Source organism: Euprymna scolopes, chromosome 21, assembly GCF_053919585.1.
Source record: "Euprymna scolopes isolate OS-2025 chromosome 21, ASM5391958v1, whole genome shotgun sequence".
NCBI lineage: Eukaryota > Metazoa > Mollusca > Cephalopoda > Sepiida > Sepiolidae > Euprymna > Euprymna scolopes.
This window is the reverse complement of record NC_136502.1, coordinates 55,440,218-55,464,945: the sequence shown is the minus strand read 5'-3', so window position 1 is coordinate 55,464,945 and position 24,728 is coordinate 55,440,218. Positions and strand designations below refer to the sequence as shown.

The 24,728-nt window shown below is 35.0% G+C and overlaps 1 protein-coding gene across 15 annotated transcripts in view; it reads right to left on the bottom strand.

The window, feature by feature from the left end:
- Positions 1-24,728, bottom strand: part of LOC145242380 (striatin-3-like) — a 416,873-nt gene that overhangs the window by 91,644 nt on the left and 300,501 nt on the right. For 8 of the 15 annotated variants that reach the window (XM_080105396.1, XM_080105383.1, XM_080105385.1 and 5 more), the window contains exons 4-8: positions 22,972-23,047; positions 14,184-14,366; positions 3,760-3,891; positions 1,964-2,036; positions 399-549 (exon numbers count right to left, since the gene is read on the bottom strand). In XM_080105396.1, the coding sequence (XP_079961522.1) occupies positions 399-549; positions 1,964-2,036; positions 3,760-3,891; positions 14,184-14,366; positions 22,972-23,047 (615 nt within the window). The remainder of the gene's footprint in view (positions 1-398; positions 550-1,963; positions 2,037-3,759; positions 3,892-14,183; positions 14,367-22,971; positions 23,048-24,728) is intronic. The other 7 variants (XM_080105384.1, XM_080105386.1, XM_080105391.1 and 4 more) reach the window with 1 other exon arrangement.

Here is a 24,728-nt window from a genome sequence, read left to right as displayed (position 1 = left end):
TGATGCAGCCTTGATTTCTGAAGTCATGTTGTAGATGGAGGACCAATATATGATGTTATACAAAAACAATCTCTATAGCTATATCAAAAAAGTTTTATTGCTCAACTGCTATGAGAAGTGGGTCAGGGGCATTATTTATTGAACACTCCCCATATGTATTTGTGTATTGATGAGAAAGTCTGTATGTTCCTAAATGAGTGTGCAGTGTATGTTTATTAAGAAATAAGAACATATAAAAAAGCATCTTAATCATGAAAAAGTGTTTAAAATTACAAATTACAAAAATAAACATTCAAAATAATAAAAATTCATGAACATAGCATGCACACACAATTATATTTTTTGCTTTTTATAATTTTATTTTTAAGACAAATTTTCAGTTTTAAAGTAATATTTACCCCATTCAGTGCCATCACCTTGGCTCCGGGCTTCCCCAGCACCTTCTCCACTTTCCGATACTAAAAAGTCAAATTCTGCAAGGGCCTCTTCTGTTTCTGGATCAGCTAGCACATCTTCCATGCCAGCCATACTTTCGTTACCAATGGTCTGCTGTTTGGAGGAGAAGAGTTTGAGGTGGTTATTCTTAAAGAGTGGATAACAAATTGAAACGAAAGAGAGGTGAGGATAGAAGTGGAGGAAAATGAGATATGCTGAAAAGCAGTGTAAGTAGACCAAAGAGGAAGAGAGCTGCAGAGAGTGACAAGAGCGGCTAAAAGGCATATTGTTGTTACAACATTGCAGGCAAGGACAAGCATAGTGAAGAGGTGCAGCAAATGCAGGCAGGGATGAGCATGGTGAAAAAACAACATTGCAGGTAGGGACGAGTGCTGCCAAGGAGCGCAACATTGCAGGTAGGGACGAGTGTTGCCAAGGAGCGCAACATTGCAGGTAGGGACGAATGTTGCCAAGGAGCGCAACATTGCAGGTAGGGACGAGCGTTGCCAAGGAGCGCAACGTTGCAGGTAGGGACGAGTGTTGCCAAGGAGCGCAACATTGCAGGTAGGGACGAGTGTTGCCAAGAAGCGCAACATTGCAGGTAGGGACGACTGTTGCCAAGGAGCGCAACGTTGCAGGTAGGGACGAGTGTTGCCAAGGAGCGCAACGTTGCAGGTAGGGACGAGTGTTGCCAAGGAGCGCAACGTTGCAGGTAGGGACGAGTGTTGCCAAGGAGCGCAACATTGCAGGTAGGGACGAGTGTTGCCAAGGAGCGCAACATTGCAGGTAGGGACGAGTGTTGCCAAGGAGTACAAAATTGCAGGTAGGGAAAAGTATTGCTAAAGAACACAACACTGCAAGTAAGGACAAGTGTTGCCAAGGAGCGCAACATTGCAGGTTGGGATGAGTGTGGTCAAAGAGTGCAGTATTGCAGGCAGGAATGGCCAGAAGGCATTGTGCTGCAGATGAGGACAAGTGCTGCTATGAAGTAGGGTCCTAGAGATAGAGAGATCAACATAACAAAAAATGTTGTAGAGAGGAACGAGTATGTCAAAAGGAAATAGAGTGCAAGGATTATTTATAAAAATCAAACCATATTTTTCGATTATTAGATAGTTTGAATAGTATAATGATGCATATTTCTTCAGCTCTCCTAAATATTAGCCCAGTCTAATAATAATAAACTAACAGTGACAATAAAGTGTGTGCTATTTTTCACTTATTCCCAATTTCATACTATTTTTTTCTCTTTATCTCTTCTCTCACTGGCTTCTAAACTCAGTTTTGTTTTTATTGCTTTTTTTAACAAATGCATTCATGGTTATCTAATTTAATTCTATATTTGATATTCTATGCGTATGCCCCTATTGTCACTGCTAGTTTAGTATCACTGCTCCTATTCAGGAGAAATAGAAAGAAAATTATAGGGCAAAAATGCATGAGGAGAAAAGCAAGAAAGTGTCGGAGTTCTACAATGAATCAAAGTGTGCAAATAAAAAAGATGAAAAACAAGGTGTTTATAATTTACCTTAAAATTTCTTTGTTTTTCTGCTCTTTCTTCAGATTCGTCATCAGCAGCAATACCATCTTCATTTTCGTCACTAAAAAAACAAGAGAAATCAACCAATAAGGCATCCAACAGTAAATTATGTATACTTATTTTTATATGCTGATATATTAATGTAAACATGCATGTTTAATGAGGTGTTTAGTTGTAATGCATGCTATAGACGGAAGGCCTACAATGGAAGAAATATTTACTTAAGGGAAGCGAGACCGACAAAGAAATGTGCAGTCATCTTTAAAATAGTACTATCTTCTTGGCTACGAAGTTCTATCCTGTAATTGCTATCCACGTGAATGCTAGATAAATTAATGTCCCTCCAGATATAGGGCAATCTTGGAAGTAAGTTTTTTTTATGTCCACAGATAAGCAGTTTAGTTTTTTTAAAGTGGACTAGCTGTATGGGCTACTCAAAATGACACCAGTATATATATATATATATATATATATATATATACATGCACACATTATATTAAAATTTTACCAAAAGTCAGAAAAACATCAGCCAATGACATCTTCATTCCATGATGGGTAATGTACATTAGAAAAAAATTTTTCTACATTTTCTTTTTTTTTTTTTAAATTGATTTAATCTTAAATAAGTACCAAATCCTTTTATTACAACAATAATAGAGGCCACATAATTGACATTGCAACTAATGTTGGAATGAAATACTAAATTCAGACAAAGACAACGAGCAGACAACCACAGCTTGTTCAATGAACGCACACAAACATAGGTTCACATTATCAAAAAATAAAATATTGCATCGTCAACTGAGTTCCCAACATTCTTCAAATTTTTTAACTTTTTTTTTGAGAATTCTATCTGGTAAACAGTATCTTTTGTTTATTAAAAATTTTTATGGTATCTTTTATTTGGTAAACTATTAGGTGAAAGTACAAAATAGTTAAAATGTCCTCTTCCTTCCACATGTTAAGAATGGCTTTCTAAATATTATTTCAGCATGATCTATAAACTGAACATGTACCTTTTTTATTTTATCATAATTCTCTTTTACTTATTTTTATTATTATTATTTACTAGTATTTTCAAAATTGGCCAGTGTTTTAATGAAAAAAAAAAAAAAAGAATGAAGTTTTCATTCAAGGCCTTCTGGTAGTTTATATAATAACCTGCCTGAAATTTGCCTATGATAACACAGTCCATATTCTACATCAAGTTGATTTCTGTTTATTTTCAAAAGCTGTACAAGACAGTTTTTTATTTAGTAATTTTCGAAATTTCTGTAGATTTTCTTTTTTGTTAGCACAGATGTGGGAACAAGGACTTCCGCGCTCCTGTTGGATACTCTCACAAGGAAACCTTGCTTTTTGGCAGAATTGTTGTCAACTTCTCAAGTCTTCTGATTGGATAAGCATTTGATATCCTTCTGCTGTCTGCAGAAACGATCAGAAGATGGCAAACAAAAAGTTGATCTCATCTAGTTCAAAAGCTGTTATACTACTGAATTTACTTTATATATTTGATACTAGTTACATTAGCCAGCTGGTTATTGCCTCATAAAGTTTGCTATTTAAAATATTAATTTAAAATGAACATTTCATTTACAACATTGTTGTAAACATGGAAGAAAATATTTCTTTTTTATTGAATTGACCGTGATATTTTCAAAATCACGATAGTGTCTTATTACAAGTGTTGACCGTTTTGCTAGAATTACATATACAACTTATTAGCAAGAGTTGCAATCTTCTTCAACAGGCAAACAAAGAGGATTCGAGAAGACTAAGATTACCTTAAATTATCATCTTCAATGTCAACCGCATTGTCTGTAGCAAGAAAGTCGAACGTAGCCAAGACAGATGCTTCACTTTCTAAAAGGGAATTCTCTACGAGGGAGGCAGGCGACTTCACTTTGCCGGGTGGCCTGAAAAAAACAAAAGAAAACAGAAATAGTGATGATTAGTAAATGCGCATACAAATTTATATTATTTTGATTATTCAGACTACTGTTCTCATCTTCAGTGTTATGTGAACCATTCATTAAAAATTTTTTTTTTTTTAAATACACCATTAATATATATATATATATATATATATATATATATATATATACATACATACATATTGTTGAACGCTTGCTTAGCGTTATGCACGACATATCAATATATATATATATATATATATATATTGTTGAACGCTTGCTTAGCGTTATATACAACATTATATATATATATATATATATATATATGATATATATTGATATGTCGTGTATAACGCTAAGCAAGCGTTCAACAACCACCTGTTCTAGTTGGTGTCGGTTTATGAATATGAGCTATCTGTTCATATGTAAATTATACTTAATTTGCATATCACTACATTTCCCTATAACGGAGGGGCTTCATGCCGTGAGTACTTCTTGTACTTCTTCTCGTGCCCCCCTGAACATCCTCCTTTATCTCTCTCCTTTTCCTTGGAGATCTGGATCTATTACATCTTTCCCTATAATCGCAGTTTTCCTCCTGCATATTCTGATCTTCCTCTTCTGACTTGTCCCATTCTACTTCTTCCTCTTCTACCTCATCCCTCTCTACTTCTTCCCCCGCAGTCTCATTCTGAAGTAACTCTTCTGTTACATCAATAATGGGCAGCTCTGAAGGCATTTCCTCATCCAATTGTTCTCCTTGGGATCTTATTTGGTCAACATGAGCTAGAACACTGTTCCCATTTTCTTTATTTAATATTGTAGTATTATTTCCTTTCTGCATAATAAATTCTGCTGTCTTGGCTTCCGTATTCCTATTTCTTTTGTACTACATCTTTGGATTTGTGGCATATGACATAGTTAAAGGGGACTTTAATTGTCTGCCCATTAAGGCAGATGGACTTTCTGGCCTGCCTGCATGTGGAATTGTCCTATAACTTAGTAATAATCTTGGTAGGAAAGCATCGATTTCCTCCTTCTGTTGCACACATGATTTTATGCCCTTCTTTACCGTCTGGATCATCCTTTCCACTATCCCGTTATTTTGAGGGTGGTAGGGAGGGGTCTTGTAAGGTCTGCATCCTATTTTTCTTAACCATTCATACAAATCAGCATCCGCAAATTCTGGCGCATTAGCTGTCACCAATGTTCTCAGTATTCCATTTCTCGAAAATATTACTCTTAATATTTGTTTTATGGTGGTACTTTTTTTATTAGGTACTCTCACCACTTCAGGCCAACCTGAATATGCGTCTACTAATATTAATAATAGTCCTATCTCACTGACATAGGAATGATCCACGTGTATTCTGCATCATGGTTCTGCTTTTTTTTATGTAGTCCTCTACGTCTCTTGAGTACCCCGGCCATCATGCTTCCAATTTTAATCTTCTTTGCGTAGCTCCTGTTCCACAATGTACATCATCATGTACACTTTTTATGACCTGCCTCCTCTGTGTTTCTGGGGGAACTACCAAGTCTCCATTACATATTACCCCATTTTCTATAGTCAGTTTATATCTTATTTCTTTGAATGGTCTTTCAGCCATTGAACAATTTCCTCAGCGATTCTCTTTTATCCTCAATACTATTCTGTTTAACACTGGGTCATTTGTAGTTTCAGTAGCCATTTTATCTACAGATATTACATCGGTTTCTACGAGGTGCAGGAATGTGTCTTCAAATTCCTCGTCGTTTTTTTCCTTATCCTCTCTATAAAACCTCAATCTAGATAAGGCATCAACGTGCGGTATCGTCTTCCCTTTAACATACTCAATGTCAAAGTCGAATGCCATCAGTCTGATCGCCCAATGTAATATTCTGGACGTTGTAACTTTCTTTAGTTCTTTTCTTGGGTTGAAAATAAATTCCATTGGTCTGTGATCACTTTTCAACAAGAATTTTTTCCCATCAAAAACTGTCTTGCTCTGTCCGTTGTCCATACTATGGCTAGTGTCTCTCTTTCTATATTAGAATAATTGTGTTCAGTTGTTGTTAATCTCATCGATAAGTACATTACGGGATGACCATCTTGTGACAAAATACCGGATACGGAATGCTCACTAACGACAGTAGAGTTACGTCCTTATGTTCAAAAATTTATACTATTGGCTTTTTTGCCAGAATCTGTTTTAAGTTTTCAAAGGCTTTCTGTTGGTGTTCTAACCAAATGAACTCTACATTTTTTTTTCTTAATTTTGCAAATGGTTCTGTCAACTCATATTTTGGTACATATTTTCTATAAAAATTTACCAAACCTAAGAAAGACTCCAACTCTTTTTTTTTTTTTTCTGTTAGCGCTTCATCTGGAGAGATCCCTTTCTTTGATATTGAGTAACCCAAAAATGATATTTCATTATTGTTGGTTACACATTTTTTTGTATTTACTGTCATGCCAGCGTCTCTTAGCCGGTTCAGTATATTTTCAGTTTTTTTCTTTAAATCATCTTCATTTAAATCTCCAACACATATATCGTCTTGATAACAGATGGTATTTTCAACATTTCCTATTACTTTTTCAATAGCTTTTTGAAAAATTGCATTTGCTGTTTTTATGCCATACAGCATCCTTTTCCATCTTAACAGGCCTATAGGTGTGTTTATCGTCGTCACGTCTTTAAAATTTTCATCCATGGGAATTTGGTGGTAAGCTGATTTTAGGTCTATCTTCGAAAATATTTTCATTCCGGCAAGTTTATGTAAAGCTACTTCCACATTCGGAATAGGGTATGAGTCAGAGCAAACTGGTTCATCCCTATTTTATAATCTTCACCGTCTTTTTTTCTTAATACCACGATGGGTGATGCCCATTTACTTCCTCCTGAAGGGGTAGGTTCTAATAAATCTTCCTTTATTAACTTTCACAACTTTGCTATTACTAACAGTAATAAATGCACTGGTACTTTTCTTGCTTCGTGATAGGAGGAGGGGGGGGCATTTTCTTTTAATTTCAGGCTAGCTTCATAATTTTTTAATTTTCCTGTTTTTTTCCATTTCTATCTCATTAATCAACTTCGTTGAATTTATTTTTAATACATCATTCCCCAATAGTCCATGCGTTTTTCGGTAATTTGTAACTATAATGGGTACTACTTCATATTTTTCTTTTAGTTCTCTTGAACCTTCAAAGTAACCCATAATTGCTATAACCGAGCCATCAAACTGACGTAATTGTATGTTGCTTTTTTTAAACGCAGTTTTCACATTTTTCCCCACAAATTTCTGGGAATTATTGTTACTTCACTGCCAGTATCTACATTTCAACGATACAATTGTTAATTTTCATTTTTATTTTTGTATCTCCATTTCTTGATCCAGTATTTTGTATATTATCCTTCTTTACATTAAAAATTTGTCTATTTTCATCCTCTATTCTTTCCACTTAGCCCCAGGTTTTGGTTAGTAACAATCAACAAGACTGGTGAAAATAATCACTAAATAGACACTAAATACTATAATGTGGATGTGTCAGCAGGATTGATAAGCATCATTTCCCTTTAATGTATGAATGTACTTAAAAATAAATTTAAACAAAGGGTTATTATTTTCTCTATTATAGGAATATGAACATAGATTATAAACACCATGTGGATACTAAAATAATTATTATAATCTGAATGCAAATATCAGAAAGAGTAATCATATTCATTTCCTTTTAAATGTATTAAAACACAAATTTAGACAAAGGGTCATCATTTTATGCAGTATGAAATGTTAAGAGTTAACTTTTCCTTTCAAGCGAATTATTTCTAAAAAAAAAATTCAAGTGGAAGTTCACCATATTTGGTGTAATGTTTGTTTTACATGCTGGTATATGTTAGATTTTTTTTTTTTTTTTTTTTTTTTAGAAATCAACTTTAATTTATTTATCCTTATCACTTCCTCCCATGTTTCCTTGGCCTCCCACTGTGAACTGACCCTACTACCTCAACTGTTCGACATCTACGAACTCAAGTATCGAATCTACTCTTTCAATGTGACCAAAAACATAAGAAAACTATATAATGTCTTATTATTATGGTTATCAAGTCTAAATTGTTAAAATTGATTCACAATGTTAATAACTGGATCAATTACAGACCTTCATAAAAACAATCTTAGTTTACTAGCGGGATCTGTGGAAATAATAGTTTACTAGCAGCAGTGCAAATAATTGTTGATTTTGTTTTGATAATGATTATTTCTAATTAAAGATATTTTTTTAAAGAACATTTAACTTACTCTTTTTTTTTTTTTTTTTTTAATTTTTTTTCAATTTTCACCCCAAACAAGGTACAGTGCCACTTTGAAGTAGGGGGCTACTATCGGGAACAAAAGTTGCAGGGAGATTATGAAGGGAGATGAGCAGAAAGATGTCTGTTCACATTACACTCGAACTTATGCATGTCAGTACAGTTGGGGAAGCAGAATCCCGGAAGGGAATTCCAAAGTCTAGCAGTTCTGAGAAAGAAATTATTGGAGTAGAAGGCTTTCTTACACCTAGGGATCTCTACTGTGTAGGGATGGAATTTAGCTGCTTGTCGGGGGTATTTACGTTGAGGGGGTACAAATGCTTGTAATTCGTCAGAGCATTCACCATTAAAGTACTTGTAGAACAAGCAGAGGGATGTAACATTTCATCAATGGGAAGCCTAGTTGACAGTTCAGGACCTATCAGGTTGGCAAACCTCTTTTGAACCCTGTCCAAGAGTTAGAGGTAAGTAGCAGATGCACCAGCCCAAATGTGACAACAGTACTCCATACATGGGCAAATGGTGGTATAAGATACTTTCAGGTGTGAGTAACTTTCTAGCACAGTAGAGAGAGCCCACCTTCTTTGCAGCAGCCTTGGCAGTGCTCTCTATATATCTATTCCAGTTCATGTTCCCTGTGAACGTTTGAAGGAAGTACTTTCAGGTAATGTGTTTTTGGTCATTGAGTTTATTGGGGTTTTTTTTTACACGTACATATGTTAAAGGTACTAATGAATAATTAAATATTTCACAACCATTTTTATATTACAATTTTGAGAACAATTTTTGGATGAGAAGTCATGTCAAGGAGGCCATTAAAACATGATAACAAGGTTTCACTGAGAAAATAAACATAAAATTAAAAAAAGAAGAAAAAAACGTTTCCTTCAAAACCATTGCAAGTTTGTTTTTCTGTCAATTCTGTTCTTGATACACAAGAACACAAAACCTAAGAAATCTCTGAAGGATGATCAGCCACCATAGAAAAGAAAAAAGACAACCACCATGTAAAAGAAAAAAAAAAACACAATAACCAAAAAAATTATGTTTAAATTAAAACCTTAGTTTGAGAGGCATAGCCGATAAAAGTTGACCAAACTTTTTTGACAATGGTTGTAGCTAAACTAATAAAGTTCCTTCTGTGAGAAAGAGGCTGTTGGGAAGAAAAGACACCATCCACTAGATTTTTAAGTCAGTTTTGTACTTTGTTAAGGCAGGAAACGTTGAACAGCACTTCCCTGGATGTGGCAACAGTATTTCATCTAAGGAAGCACTTGATGCTTATACAGGTGGAGGATTATCTCGTCAGGATGAGATACCACTAGAATGGTAAAAATGATCCAACCATTTTCCAGCAACATTAGCAACAGATTTGCAGTCTAGAGTGAAAATCAGTCATAAGAGCTTATCAAAGCAGTGAACTACTTTAAGGAGAAAGCCATTCATTTCAAATAGAATTTCAAAGTGAGAATCCAAGCACTGATATGTAACAGCACTGACGACTATGCAAGTACAGAGTTGTGAACGAAATGATCCTGCAGTAAGAAAAAAGAAGACCATAAAGAAGAGCGAGCATGTTCGAGAAGATGATCACATTGGAAATGTGGATGACATTCAAGAGCACGTTCAAGGAGACAATCACATTGGAGACATAACAATCATAACAAGAAGTCACATATGGTGAGAGAATGAGGAAAGAAAAAGCAAGTTGAAGTTCTTTCCTATTCTTTGTCTATCTTGTGACTGAGGCTACAATGTGTTGGGTAACATTACAGATGGTGAAAGGAGAGTTGCTTGTTTTTAAATATACTCTTTCTCTCACTGCACTACGTGCTCTAGAGACAAAATTTTGCTGTAGATATTTTAACGTGCTATGAGATCAGAGATTGAAGTTCAGTCATGAAATAATGGCCGAGTAATTTACTTCCACTACATCATTATTACAGGATCTTTTAGAGTTTCTTTTTAAATTAAATTCTTTTTATTTTTTTAAATTTCTCTCAAGAAACTTTGCTCATCTCTCATTAGTTTAAAGTTCCATTGCTTAACATGCAGTTTGAATGAACGTATCTTATGAGCAAATCGGTTATTATTTAAAAACTGATAAAATTGCAATGTTCTGTATTTTGATAACAAAATTAAATTGGAGAAGGATATCCAGTAATAGATTTCCTTATTATAAGACAACACCAGCAGGAATATCTGGCAGTGCCTGGATACATCAATGAGAAAATAGAAGAGTTAAAAAAAACTGTGTGCATGATCTTTCTCTCACACTCATTATTTCTAAATTTATCGAAATAATTATTAAAATGATTTACAGTAATTATTTAATATTTCTTCGCATATGGGAATAAACACGCAGTGATAACAGCCGTACTAACAACGGAGCAAGGACAGTATTATACTAGTAATAAACTAGTTAAAGTATGTGCCTATAGGGATGGTGGTTTTATGGAGTTGAGAAGAAACATAGTAAGCATAAAAATACAGGATAGAAAGGACAGGATTAAGATGGATGTCTGGTACGAACGGGATGAGGGGGGGGGGAATGGTAACTAAAGGGTACTAACACACTTGTCAAAATGCCCGACATTGAAGCCTCCACACCAAGTGCATTTTATGATAATATCCAGGACCTTTGTTTATGGAAGAATTAGCAGGAAGACCCCAATGTTGCTCAGGATTAAAAGATAAATGATATTATGTATTTTTAATTAGGCTCATAACACCATATTGCTTACCATTTTTTTTATTGCCCTCTTCTCTTCACTTTAATATCATTGGAATAAAATAAAATTGGGAAAATTGTAAGTTTAAATTTCAAAATTTTTAAATGTATTTTAAGCTGTAAGGGGTTTCAGCCTCCACAGTTCACTTAGAGAAAGGCAGCAAATAAAAAACGATTAAGGACCACTTTCATTGTCTTCTTGAAAACTTTTATATTTATGATATCACTTTTTTTTCAATATAGGATATATTTGAAGTTTTGAATTAACCCCCACCCCCAAGCTTTCTTATTATCTTTGGGGAAAACCCTCTGAATTAGTGTCTATACATATAGTTTAAATTTCATTAAAACCAGAAACACATATTTGAAGTTTTAAAGAAGTTTTGCCTCCATTGTCATCATCAGGACTCTTCCTCTCTAGAGTTTCCTGTGTTCCATTAGCTGCCTCACATCTTCAGGTTCACAGTTGGCGTCGTGTGCTATTTGCTGGATGTTACGTGGATCTAGGTCGTTCTTTGCTTGCACGTCCGTGTTATGGAGTCCACACCAATTCATGCTTGCCCCTCAGACAGTGACCGGCAAATTGTAGACGTCTATCCCTGATGGTATTAGATATGGCAGGTAGGTTGCCATAAAGTTGCTGCTTCGTGGGATGTTTTTGCCAAGATATATTTAATATTGTTCGTAGCATATGGGTGTATGTGCTGTCTAGTTTTTTTTTCTAATCTTTTGATGAGTGCCCAGGTTGTAGCACTAAACAAGGACAGACTCTACACTGCCCTGAAGAACTGCCTTTTCAGTTTGTTAGTTAGCTCCGAAGTCCATACTGAATGTAGCCCATCCAATGCGGTCCATGCTTTTGAGATGCAAATTTCGATATCTTGCTCTGTAGAAACTATGTTGCTGCCCAGATACGTAAACTCAGCGACTTCTTTCAGTGTTGAGCCAACCAGAGGCCTGATCTCTCCTTTCACATTGAAAGTCATAAACTTTGTTTTATCCGCATTAATGTGGAGACCAATGTCATTTGCAGACTTTTCTAGTTTCCATTGTAGAAGGCATAGAGGTTGGGCATAAAAATTCAGGACCACTTACATCATCTTTCCTGAAAAAAATTTATTCATATGAAATACATTTTATAAAATTATGATAGATCTGAAATTTTAAAGGAATAGAGTTACTATCTTTAAGAGTATTTCTGAGAAAACTGACCACATCCTGTCTGCTCATCCCTTGGCTAACATTTACGTCCATTTCTTTTACCTTTCCTTCTATATATATATATATATATATATATATATATATATATATATATATATATATATAAAAAGATATGGTTACAGTTACAACTCAGTAGTATATTTCATTTCCAGTTGCTGTTCTGCAGACAGTTGCACAGTGATAAGACAAAAGGTGTTCCCCATTGTGATATTGCTCTCCCAAACAACGCTTAGTAACCTGAATGATCCAGTCGGAATTTCAGCATGGTGACAAGAAGCTGTCTAGATAGATTAATCCTTTCATGTTGAATGTATGGGCAGGCCATGTGCGAGAGACTGAAGAAATCAAAAATCAGTCTGAAGTTAGCCGTTGTTGATTCAGGGCTGACTGCTTATGAAAACAGAGGCACTAAGTGAACGGATATTTTGCTTCAGGTATAAGGAGCTGAAAAACAGTGCAAAGTCATGAGAACAAAAGGACTTTTGTTTAAAAGTCATGTTATATGAGTAATGTGAATTTGATTTATGCAAGGAAACCTAAGGTCATATCATTCGAGAGTCATGAATTCAAAGTATCTAGGGAAGGCATCATTTATGTAATCAGCTGAGGATATTATCTGTCTGGATATGCAAGCAGGAAAAAGGTTTGTGAAAAAATTGTTTCTTTTTTTTTCTTCTTTGTTTAATCATGTTGGTGCTTTTATCCGTTGGTTGGAAAACGTGTTGAACTGTGATTTTCTTCCAAAATTATGACTTGAACTTTGAATGCTTTTCAAATTAGCATGTCTCGGTACACATGGTGACTTACACTTTAACAGCCATTAGAATTATTATTTTGTTTTTTCCTCAAACATGTAATATGGGATTGTGTCCTGTAATACAGAATTTTGATTGACCCTACTTTCTCATCACCATTGAAACTCTATTATTTTTCTTCTCTCTTTCCTTTTCTTCATTATTTAATTTATTTTACAAAAAAAAAAAGTAAATAAATAACAACCAACAAAAATTACAAAATATGTTTTTCTCTGAATTCATGTTCTTATTCCATTTCCATTTGCTTTATATTTGTGTATGTCTCTATTAACCTGCCATTAACACTTTCAGTCAGGACTCAGGGAATATAGTGTCATTAGCCCATACACAGCCTAATGTTATTTGAAGATTTCTTCCCCCTAGGTTTTCAGATGGCGCATTTTCCCTAGTAGGCTCCCCTACACACCTTTGTGCAGGATTCCTGAGTGAAATCAGTAATACCATGATAAGTTACATGAGAAATATCATATCAAATGTTTTTTTGTATTTTTACAATATCTGCTAATTATTAAATTACAAAAAATCTCCCCTTGTTAAAAATGGCTTTCTAAATAATAGTGTTATTATTTACAAAGCCATTCTTAACATAGGGAGGAGGGCATTTATTTTTTTTTGGAAAAATCTTTGTTTTTTTTTTTAATCATTCCGTATTTTCAATTTAATAGACAAAAAATACCATAAAAGTTTGATTTTTCTTTTTAAAAACACTCATTCTGTTTTGTCAGTAACAGTTTATTATGACTTTCCCCATGAAAAAACAAAAAAGTAAAAAGAAATGTGTATATATGCCACCATAAGGGAAAGAAAATATTGTATGCCAAAAATTACATAAATTGATCAAGTAGTTTTATTTTAAAATGAAAATCATTTTTAAGTGAATTTGAGTTTTTTACAATTTATGTTAGGAATGGTTTTCTAAAATCTTGATTTGGAATTATTTTTGTTGTTTCTTCAGACTGTTTACAAGATAGCATTGTGAGATTGTCATTCATAGTTTAGCTATAAAATTTGATTTTCTTATTTAAAAAGAAAACTATTTGACCAATTTACAGGATTTCTGATGTACAATATTTTCTTTCCGTTAAAGGGAACGCACATCATACAAATTTCTTTTTTTTTTGTTGTTTTTTCATAGCGGGAGAATTCCGGACAAGCACTCCTAATTGTAACTTTAACTGAAAACTGATGAAGACGTGGGAGAAAGAAATGTACGAATTTGGCAAAGAGAAGTGTTACCTTTTTGCATCAGTTTCATCATCGGCAGGTCTTAGTTTGTTAGTTTGTTCACCATTAATCAGGGCAGGTTGAGAGCACTCAGCATCACTGTCAGAGTTATGGGGCTGCAGTCCCAGTAAGGAACGGACTTTAGCCGATCTTACATCAATGATGGTATCAGTGTAGCCGATTTCATGTAGATATCTACAGAGAAAAAATTTAAAAAAAAGAAAAAGAAACTCCATGTTAATTTATTTCCTTTGACAAAATAAATATTTAAAAATTTGCAGATTTTGTATTATTTGAATTATATGGCCTACTGTTCTTATTTTGAGTATTATTCACCTGTTTCGACCGACATAAACTCAGACCTTCTTTAGGTGTATCTTGTCGGACTAAAGAATCTGCACAGAATTTTGAATAAAACCCTTTATTTAATCCATATGGGTAACAGGTTCTCATTCCATCAGCCATGACTGGGTAGACATCTTAAGTAATTATTTTTTAGTATCATCGGCACCGAGAATGTAACCTTCAATGACTAGAAGTGATTTTTACCAAGTACTTTATCCATTATGACATGGGTCCTTGTGGAGATTACATCAGACAAAACGTTATGAGAATAACAAAATAAGAACAATTCTCTAAAACAAATGATCAATATTCATCTAGAAAGAAAAATTCAGAAACTTTATAGAATTTGAGATAAAGATACATAATATATCACAAATATTTCCCCTTTCACAAACGTATAATATTATCTTGTTTCAAAATGCCAATCCTTTTTGGATTATTTAATACCCATTCCAGTAATTTTTTAAAAAGTTTTATGCTTCAAGTTCTTTTATATCTTTAAACATTTATTCATGTTGTTTGGATTCTTCAGACTATTGTTCTCATCTTGAGTGTGACTTTCACAATGTTTCGATCAATGTAACCTCTGACCTTCTTCAGGTGTATCTTGTCGAACTCGGGAATTTGAACGGAATTTCGAGCGGAACTCTTTATTTACTTCCCAAAGGATAGCATACTCTTGTTCCATCAGCCATGACATAAGTAATTCGCAATTGTATTTTTTGGTCGCCCACACTGAGGATTGAACCTTCAACCTTCAGGAGAACATCACTTTTTACAATTCATTTTCCAAGTACTCTAACCACTGCACCACAAAGGTCCTTATGGAGTTGATGCTTCAATCCTCAGTCAGTTAATACAATTATGAATTACTTAAGACTTCCACCTGGTCATGGCTGATGGAATGAGAACAAACTACCCCTATGAATTAAAGAATTAAAGAAAAGGTTCCGTTCAAAATTCCATTGTCAAAATAAAATTCAAGTTAAAAAACAAATAATCGAAATACTATAAAGAATCCAATGTTAAACTTATTCTTTTCAACAGAATAATTTTATAACTTCTGATAGACATATATATCACTAACATTTCCTCGTCTTCGAATACATAAAGTTACCTTGTCAGAATTTTTTTGTTATATCTAAGTTACAATACATGCAAACTGATATTTGATTCTGACTAGCTATTTAGGTACTTCTATAGATAGGGACATATAGCATCCTAAATGTTTCTGATTACAATGCATAGAACAGATTTAAAATGGCTGAACCGTCCTCAAATAGTTAATTAGTACTGGCATAAAATAAAACAGCTCTCTCATTTTTTCTTCAACTCAAACTTTAGATCAATCCCTCCCATCTATGTTAAGAATCTGTTTTTATTTTCACTGCCAGCTCAGGATTTGTTCCCTCGGTACAAAAATCAAATAAAATGGTTGCTTCCCTGTCTGATGCTAGTGCTGTGCAGTTGTAGGAGGTCCATTCTCCCAGTCTTTGCCCTTTTTCTTTGAGAAGGTATTAGTTTATTGCTAATCATCAGAGGCACCCCTACCGGGAAATACTAACAGAGCTGTTTAGATATTTTTTGTAGATATGAGGGTTCCTCTATGGAGGCAGTGACTCTTCAATCCCACTTTCCGCCCCTTGTGTCACATTTATAATCATAGGAGATAAATAGCCTTAAGAGTATTTTTGTAATTCTTTTGACGAGTTGAACATTTTTTTTAAATCCTAATTCAATCAAATGGTTCATTTTGTATTATTTGGTCTACCATTCTCGTCTTGAGTGTCATTTGCACAACATTTCGGATCATGTAACCTCTATCCTTCTTCAGGTGTATCTTGTCCAACTTGGGACTCTTTCTGTCAAACTCAGAAATCTGCACAGAATTTCAAATGGACCCTAATCCACAGGGGTAGCATGCTCTTGTTCCATGAACCATGACTGAGTGAAGTTATAATTAAAAATTGTGCATTGAACTTTTAAATTCCAGAAGAGTGTCATAATTTTTTGTAATTTTACCATGTACTTAATCTGTTATGCTACAGGTCCTTGTGGATTAAATAAAAAGTTCCGTTCAAAATCCTGTGCAGATTCCAGAGTTCGGCAAGATACATTTGAAGATGGTTAGAGGTTACAACAGCCAAAACGTTGTGTGAATAACTAGAGATGAAAACACTAGTCTGAATAATCCAAAAATTAAACTTCTAAATTTATCAAAGAAATATCAATGTAACCCAATGAAAATTTCCATAGTCTATTTAGATTCAGTGAAAAACTTACATTACCAATACATATATCAATTAGAATATCAAGAAAATAAACAAGGGTAGATAACTCTTCTCATTAGGTTTTATTTTATTCAAAAAAAAAAAAAAAAACATTCTGATGATTGAATAAAAATATGACACTGCAATTATGTGTTTAACGTAAATGTATTTTTTTTTTTTAATTATTAGATATTATATTATCACAACTGATGGAAATGTGAACATCTATTTGTTTTATATTGAAGCAATTGTGCAGATATATTTTGAAAAATAAAAATTAGATGAAAGAAGTTTTGACAAATATTTTATTTTAGACTTTGCAACATGAAATGACTAGTGTATTTATGACCTTGACCTGAAATGACCATCATATTTTTGTATGCACATTACATGCATTTGAAGAATTCTGTTTTGTCAGAGTGAAATATGGTTTTGGTAAGTTCATCCAACGAATTAATCCACCCAAGTACATCTTCTTCAGGTGTAGGTGTGTAGGGGAAGATTAATCTATTGTGTGGTGCCTGGAGCACCTCCATCAAGGAATAATGATAAACCTGATCAGTGTAAATTTTAGCACAAATCCAGTGTTTTCCTTTTTTTTTGGGGGGGGGGTCCACGTTAAACCAACTTGACATCTAATTTTGCTGGAGTAATAGGATGAAGTAATAAATATACTTAAATAGTCCAGTATACTCAAAAAAGAAAAGATAACCACTTTTCTGTCAAAGCACCTTCCCTACAATCATAAGCTATAATTTCTGAAGAGTTACAGAATTGTTTGATAATTTCCAAATTTATACATATTATATCTAGATATGTTATTGCTATTAGGAAAATAGTGATTTTATATTCAAAGATTAAATCATCTTCCCAGGCATTATTGTCTCCATGAGTCGCTTATGTAATTTCTGAGGAACTGCATAATTGTTGCTGCATTTCCTACTTTAGAGATATCACTTTCTGATATGTTATTGATAGCAGTTTGAAGTTATTTTCAAATGTACAAAACATTCACTAATTCATTAAAAACATCCAAAGATTGAATAAACTATAAAACTGCAATGATATCTCCTTCCCTGGAAAATTATATATCCCCCTTTGTGTGGATTTGAAACTGGCAATATCAATGCTGTCCTTGTCATCTGCAATATATTATGCTCCTATTTTTTATTTTCTTAATAAGTTGAGCACTCTGCTCGGATTACACATACACCATACATATGCACGCATGCATGTGTATAACCCCCCCCCCCGCCATTTTCACTCGAAACAAGGCACAATGCCACGTTGATGTAGGGGGATACTATCGGAGACATACGTTGCACAGATATTATGGAGAGAGTTGGGAAAGCAGGAACCCAGAAGGGAGTTCCAACTCTAGCAGTTCTGGGGAGGAAACTATTAGAGTAGAAAGCTTTCTTACATCTAGGAATCTCCACTGTGTAGGGGTGGATTTTGCTACACATTATATGCATTTAAAAACTTCTCAAAGATTATGTATATAAGAGGAAAAGAAATCTATATTTATTTTTCATATTGATCTGTTTACATAGGATCATTATTAAAAAGCTTGTGCAATGGTCAAGTTATTTGATTGGAAAGCGTTTTCATTATAATAAAAAAAAAAAAAGGTGAAATCATTAACAGAAACTTCCAGAGGACCTGCCTTCACCACTACAACGTGCAAAACCAACCAATGTGTGGACATGCTTTTGTGTCTACTAGAACAGGCCTCTGTTAGGGGTTAACTGGCAAACACAGATGCGTCTGAACATTATCTGGTGGATTTTTGGTGACTATAGCAGTTCTGGGGAGGAAACTATTAGAGATTAGATAAAACTATTAGATTAGTCTGAATGGCACACACATTTCCTTGAACTCTCGCAACAGATGAAACGACACACCAACCAAAGCATCATATGTTGTATCATCATTAATAAGTATCTACAAAACATGTAGATTACATATTTATGTCAAAATCCATGATGCGTCTGTTCAGTACTTGGTGGTTAGTGGTGGCCTATTAATATATACGCACATATGATGATTGCTTCTTCTTGACAGAAGTTTGCCATCTATTCAGTTAAATGGTGTGCGGCTGTGTGCACGTAGGTGATTTTTTAACCCAGCTTTAGTCCTACAAGTACACATTTGTAAAGGGGTTCACATAATAATATTGTGAATCCTAACATGTCATGTCAGGCTACTTTTAGATTTGCAGGTTAGACCACAAATATGACAACTTAGCGTTGCTGAATGTGCTGTAAAAGTCTCCTCAAAAGTTCCTGTCTTTGATTGTGTGATTTCAGATGATTTACAAAACCAGCTTTTGACAAAAGGTATCTGCCACGTGCAGTGCCCTTCAGTTCCTGTTGTAATTTATCTGACATTATATTTTACATACACATATAGACACATATATGTATAGTAAAAAATTTTTTAAAGTAAATGCAGAAGTGTTGATTCATATGCAAAGTTATTCTGAACTGTTAGAAGAAAAATATCAAAGATGAATAATTCAAACTATAAAATTGTACTTTTTAATTTCTGATTTTATATATATATATATATATATATATATATATATATATATAGCATTTGCGTTTTGAATAACATTTATGCTTTGAAATTAATTTCTTAAAAAGAAAAAAAACTTTTATTAATTTATTTATTGCGGACAATTATCCTCATTTTTCTTTGTTGTTGTTTCACATCATTTCGGCCAACTATTCCTCTGGCCTTCATCGGGTGGTAATTGCGACGGGATAGGGACTCCGAATCTCCTAACTGCATTCTCAGCAATTACTGCCATCCATGGTTGTTGTTGTCTCACCACGTTTTGGCCAAGTAAGCCTCTGGCTGGCTTTTGGTAGGATTGAAACCGCTATCTTCAGGCAATTCTTAGCTGGAACCGTAGGGATTCAACGTCTATCCAGTGCCTCCAAATGGCGATCAAGGTTGGATTTTTTGCTCTTATAAATACATGTTTATTTATTTGGATTTATAAGACCAAAAAATCCAATCTTGATTGCCCTTCGGGGCCTGTGGCAGTGGATAGAGACGTTGAATCTTTACGGTTCCAGGTGAGAATTATCTGAAGGTAGCAGTTTCAACCCTACCCAAAGCCGGCCAGAGGCTTACTTGGCCAAAATGTGGTGAGACGACAACAACTGTGGATGGCAGTAATTGCTGAGAATGCAGTTAAGAGATTCGGAGTTCCTATCCCGTATTCTTGTATACCTCACTAATGAATTCCAATTGAATAATATATAAAAAGACTGTTTATAAAAATAAAATCGATTATAACCTGATTTGAAGGTAACCGTTGTTCTTCTTCAAATGATTTCACCCTAAAATGTTTTTGGATTTTCCTGTGAATTTCATGCCATCTGTGCATCCTCATGTACCCATGGATAAACATTGTGTTCATTTTCATAACATAATTTTAAATATTGTCATAAATTTTGTAATCTACTGAATTATATGAAATCTCTGCTAAACATATTAATCATATTTTTATCTGCAGTAGTGAAGTGCTGAAATTAAAGTTTGCCTCTGAACTGTTGAATACTGTTAAACGTTTGTGCAAAAGAAAGTTTTTCTTTAGCTTGCAACGTTCTCGGCACACGCAAAAATGGCAATCCTTTTTTTCTTTTCCTGTCTTAATGTTCGTAGAAAATCTGTATGGCTTTCTTCTCATTGACATTCAAACAACTCTGAATCAAGAAATGAATGTTCTCACCAATGAAAGAAATACCAGCTTTTTAAATGCTCAAATTTGACCGTCCCTTAATTTGCATATGTCACCTTTTCGTTTTCTATCGGTCGGGTTTTGAGTTTGATTGCCAGTGACTTTATACAATACACACACACACACACACACACACACACACACACACACACACACACACACCACCCTTGGACACTTGTCACAAGTATGTAATATAGGATGGAAATACATAAGGTCTGATTTATTAATACACTTTTGTTCTTCGTTATTGTAGTGAAATTTGAATATTGAATTTCAAGTGAAACCAATGGTATCAACTGATTTGTCATGTCACAGGAATGAAAATATCCAAAAATTATGAAAAACAATAAGGTATAAAATAGTTTGAAGTAATTAACAATTTTAGTTTACATTATAGCTTCTTTTTCATTTACTTTGCGACACAACATGGACGAAATCATTTTTTTGTTAAATTATGGAAATATGTGCTTTATATAATATTCCAAAAATATTTAACTAATTGTGACATAACAATTACATAGATAACATTGCTTATTGTTGAAATTGACAACAAATGTAAATAGTTATTGTTTTTTTTTGTTGTTGGAAATTCAATGTTTTGGCTGTCGGATTTCACTATAATAAAGGAGAACCTACATTTTATGCTCTCCTAAGAATATATCAATTGTGTTTGATTTTTAACTTAAAATTTTACTTCTCTAGGGTAACATTTGATTTGATGTTTTGCTCCACTTTTCAAACTTTGAATAGTAGCAAAACAGCATTACCTTTTTGGAGCAACAGCCCATGGCGGGGCTTTTAAGCCTCTTGTGTTCCCTTTTTTCGGTTGCTGCAGTTGTTGGTGTTAAGGGGCCAGGGTCTTTTTTTATCAAGGCCTGATGGCTGATCCTGGTTTGTCTCTGGTATTCCAATATTGTAACTGTCAGAGAAATGAAGGTTTGCACCATTGCTTACCTCTTCCCGTCTGGTGCATGAACGAGTTAAGGGGCCCTTTTTATCCTGGGTGCCGGCCTGCCAGTATTTTGTTTTGTTTATACTTTTATTCATGTAGTCTTTTTTGAATATTTGGTCTGAGTTTACTTCCTATTAGAAGTATCCTCATGTCAAGATCTTTATCCTGACAAACTCTTATACAGAGAGACCAAAGATACCTGAGGATGATGTCTAGTAGGGATTCAAGTTTATATTCGCTTTAAAACCCGTTTTACATGCTAGCAGGAATTGAATAGCTTTTACAAAGTAACTTCAAAACTAACCTATGTCTGGCCCGATCTTTATCCCCCTTTCTTCTCCACTCATTGTTTACCTTCATTTACTCAGTTCTTCTGCATTTACAAACCTATGAATTCTCATCCATTCTTTCAATGTGGCTATACCATCAAAGTCTCCTTTTCTGCACAAATCTCCCTATATACTTTCCAGATTTAATCTTTCTCTGAGTTCGTCTGATCTAAGCTTATTTTTAAGACTAACATTACACATCCATCCTATGAGTCTCATATCATTTCTAACCATGCAACACGTCTTCAACCATCATCAATTAGGTATCACATCATTCATATATATATATAATTCACTCCTAAACTAATTAACTAATAATGATGAATAGGAGAATGCAGCCGCTAAGCGTAAGGGTAGTGCAGGCTATTTTTAGTTTCATTTAATTTCATGAAAACTACACACAGATAAAACGGAAGCCCTTTTGGAAAATTCATATACCTCTAATTTTTGTGAAATTTTAACAGATACTAGACATCAATAAATAAATATTGTTTAGGTTTTTTTTTTTTGCAGTATTTTAAAGTGTTTTAGGGAACATAATATGTGCACAAAATCTCGATTGAAAATTTCAATATTTTAGATTTGTTTTGCTTTTAATCTATATTCATTAAACACCAATTGAGCAAAATTCCCTGAATTTCAGTTTCTTCTTAAGACTTTTTAAGCTTGAGTCTTTAAATTTAGACATTTTCTATAAAGAAAATCATGTAATAGGTTTTGATTAAAATTGGAATAAGGATTTTAGATATAAGGGTTAGTATCATTCTATATTAATTTTATTATATGTAAGAGGGCATAAATATGTGACAAACTATTTACAGAATTAATTTTATCCATTCTAGGGATTGTATTCTACTTGTGATATATAACTATAATATACACTATTTATTAAATGTATAGAAAGTGCTTGAACAATTGCAGTTTCATCCCAAAGGATCTCTTATTTATTGACCTTGAGCACCGTTTTTATTACTTTAATTGTTCTAAGTTTGACAATTCACACAAGCACATTTTAAAGTGATATGTGCCTTGGCAGCTAGGAAACAGTTGTCCAATAACAAAAAAGTAGTATGGGGCGCACACACACACACACACACTTTCCAGAATAGAAAGTTAAAAAAAAAAAAGAAAAAAAAAAAAAAGAGATACTCACTGGCGTAACAGCTGCCTGCCCTGTCTCCAAGCAGCATTATTTGGAGTTATGGATTCTCCATCAATCGATTGATCATCTGGGGAGAAAGAGAAAGACAAGAATATGATTATTGTTTTTCATATACAAATATTAAAAAGATATTGTAGCACTCCAGTCAGATGACTTAAACACACACACAAAAGAGAGAACCAAAGAGAGAGGGAAAGAGAGACAGGAAGAGAGAAAATGAAAACATGAAGAGAGAGAGCGTAACAGAGACAGAAAGAGACAGTGAGTTGGAGAGAGAGAGAGAGAAACAGAGTGAGTTGGAGAGAGAGAGAGTGAGCTGGAGAGAGAGAGAGTGAGCTGGAGAGAGAGAGAGTGAGCTGGAGAGAGAGAGAGTGAGCTGGAGAGAGAGAGAGTGAGCTGGAGAGAGAGAGAGTGAGCTGGAGAGAGAGAGAGAGTGAACTGGAGAGAGAGAGAGTGAGCTGGAGAGAGAGAGAGAGTGAACTGGAGAGAGAGAGAGTGAGCTGGAGAGAGAGAGAGAGAGAGAGCTGGAGAGAGAGAGAGAGAGAGAGAGAGAGAGAGAGAGAGAGAGAGAGAGAGAGCTAGAGAGAGAGAGAGAGAGCTGGAGAGAGAGAGAGAGAGTGAGATGGAGAGTGAGTGAGCTGGAGAGAGAGAGAGAGAGAGAGAGAGCTGGAGAGAGAGAGAGAGAGAGCTGGAGAGAGAGAGAGAGAGAGTGAGCTGGAGAGAGAGAGAGAGAGAATGAGCTGGAGAGAGAGAGAGAGAGAGAATGAGCTGGAGAGAGAGAGAGAGATTGAGCTGGAGAGAGAGAGAGAGAGATTGAGCTGGAGAGAGAGACTGAGCTGGAGAGAGAGAATGAGCTGGAGAGAGGGAGAGAGAGAGAATGAGCTGGAGAGAGAGAGAGAGAGAGAGAATGAGCTGGAGAGAGAGAGAGAGAGAGAATGAGCTGGAGAGAGAGAGAGAGAGAATGAGCTGGAGAGAGAGAGAGAGAGAATGAGCTGGAGAGAGAGAGAGAGAGAGAATGAGCTGGAGAGAGAGAGAGAGAATGAGCTGGAGAGAGAGAGAATGAGCTGGAGAGAGAGAATGAGCTGGAGAGAGAGAATGAGCTGGAGAGAGAGAATGAGCTGGAGAGAGAGAATGAGCTGGAGAGAGAGAATGAGCTGGAGAGAGAGAGATAGCTGGAGAGAGAGACAGAGTGAGTTGGAGAGAGAGAGAAACAGAGTGAGCTGGAGAGAGAGAGAGTGAGCTGGAGAGAGAGAGAGTGAACTGGAGAGAGAGAGAGAGTGAACTGGAGAGAGAGAGAGAGTGAGCTGGAGAGAGAGAGAGAGAGAGCTGGAGAGAGAGAGAGAGAGAGAGAATGAGCTGGAGAGAGAGAGAGAGAGAGAATGAGCTGGAGAGAGAGAGAGAGAGAGAGAGAGAGAATGAGCTGGAGAGAGAGAATGAGCTGGAGAGAGAGAATGAGCTGGAGAGAGAGAATGAGCTGGAGAGAGAGAATGAGCTGGAGAGAGAGAATGAGCTGGAGAGAGAGAATGAGCTGGAGAGACAGAGTGAGTTGGAGAGAGAGAGAAACAGAGTGAGTTGGAGAGAGAGAGAGTGAGCTGGAGAGAGAGAGAGTGAGCTGGAGAGAGAGAGAGAGTGAACTGGAGAGAGAGAGAGAGAGTGAACTGGAGAGAGAGAGAGAGTGAGCTGGAGAGAGAGAGAGAGAGTGAGCTGGAGAGAGAGAGAGAGAGAGAGAGCTGGAGAGAGAGAGAGAG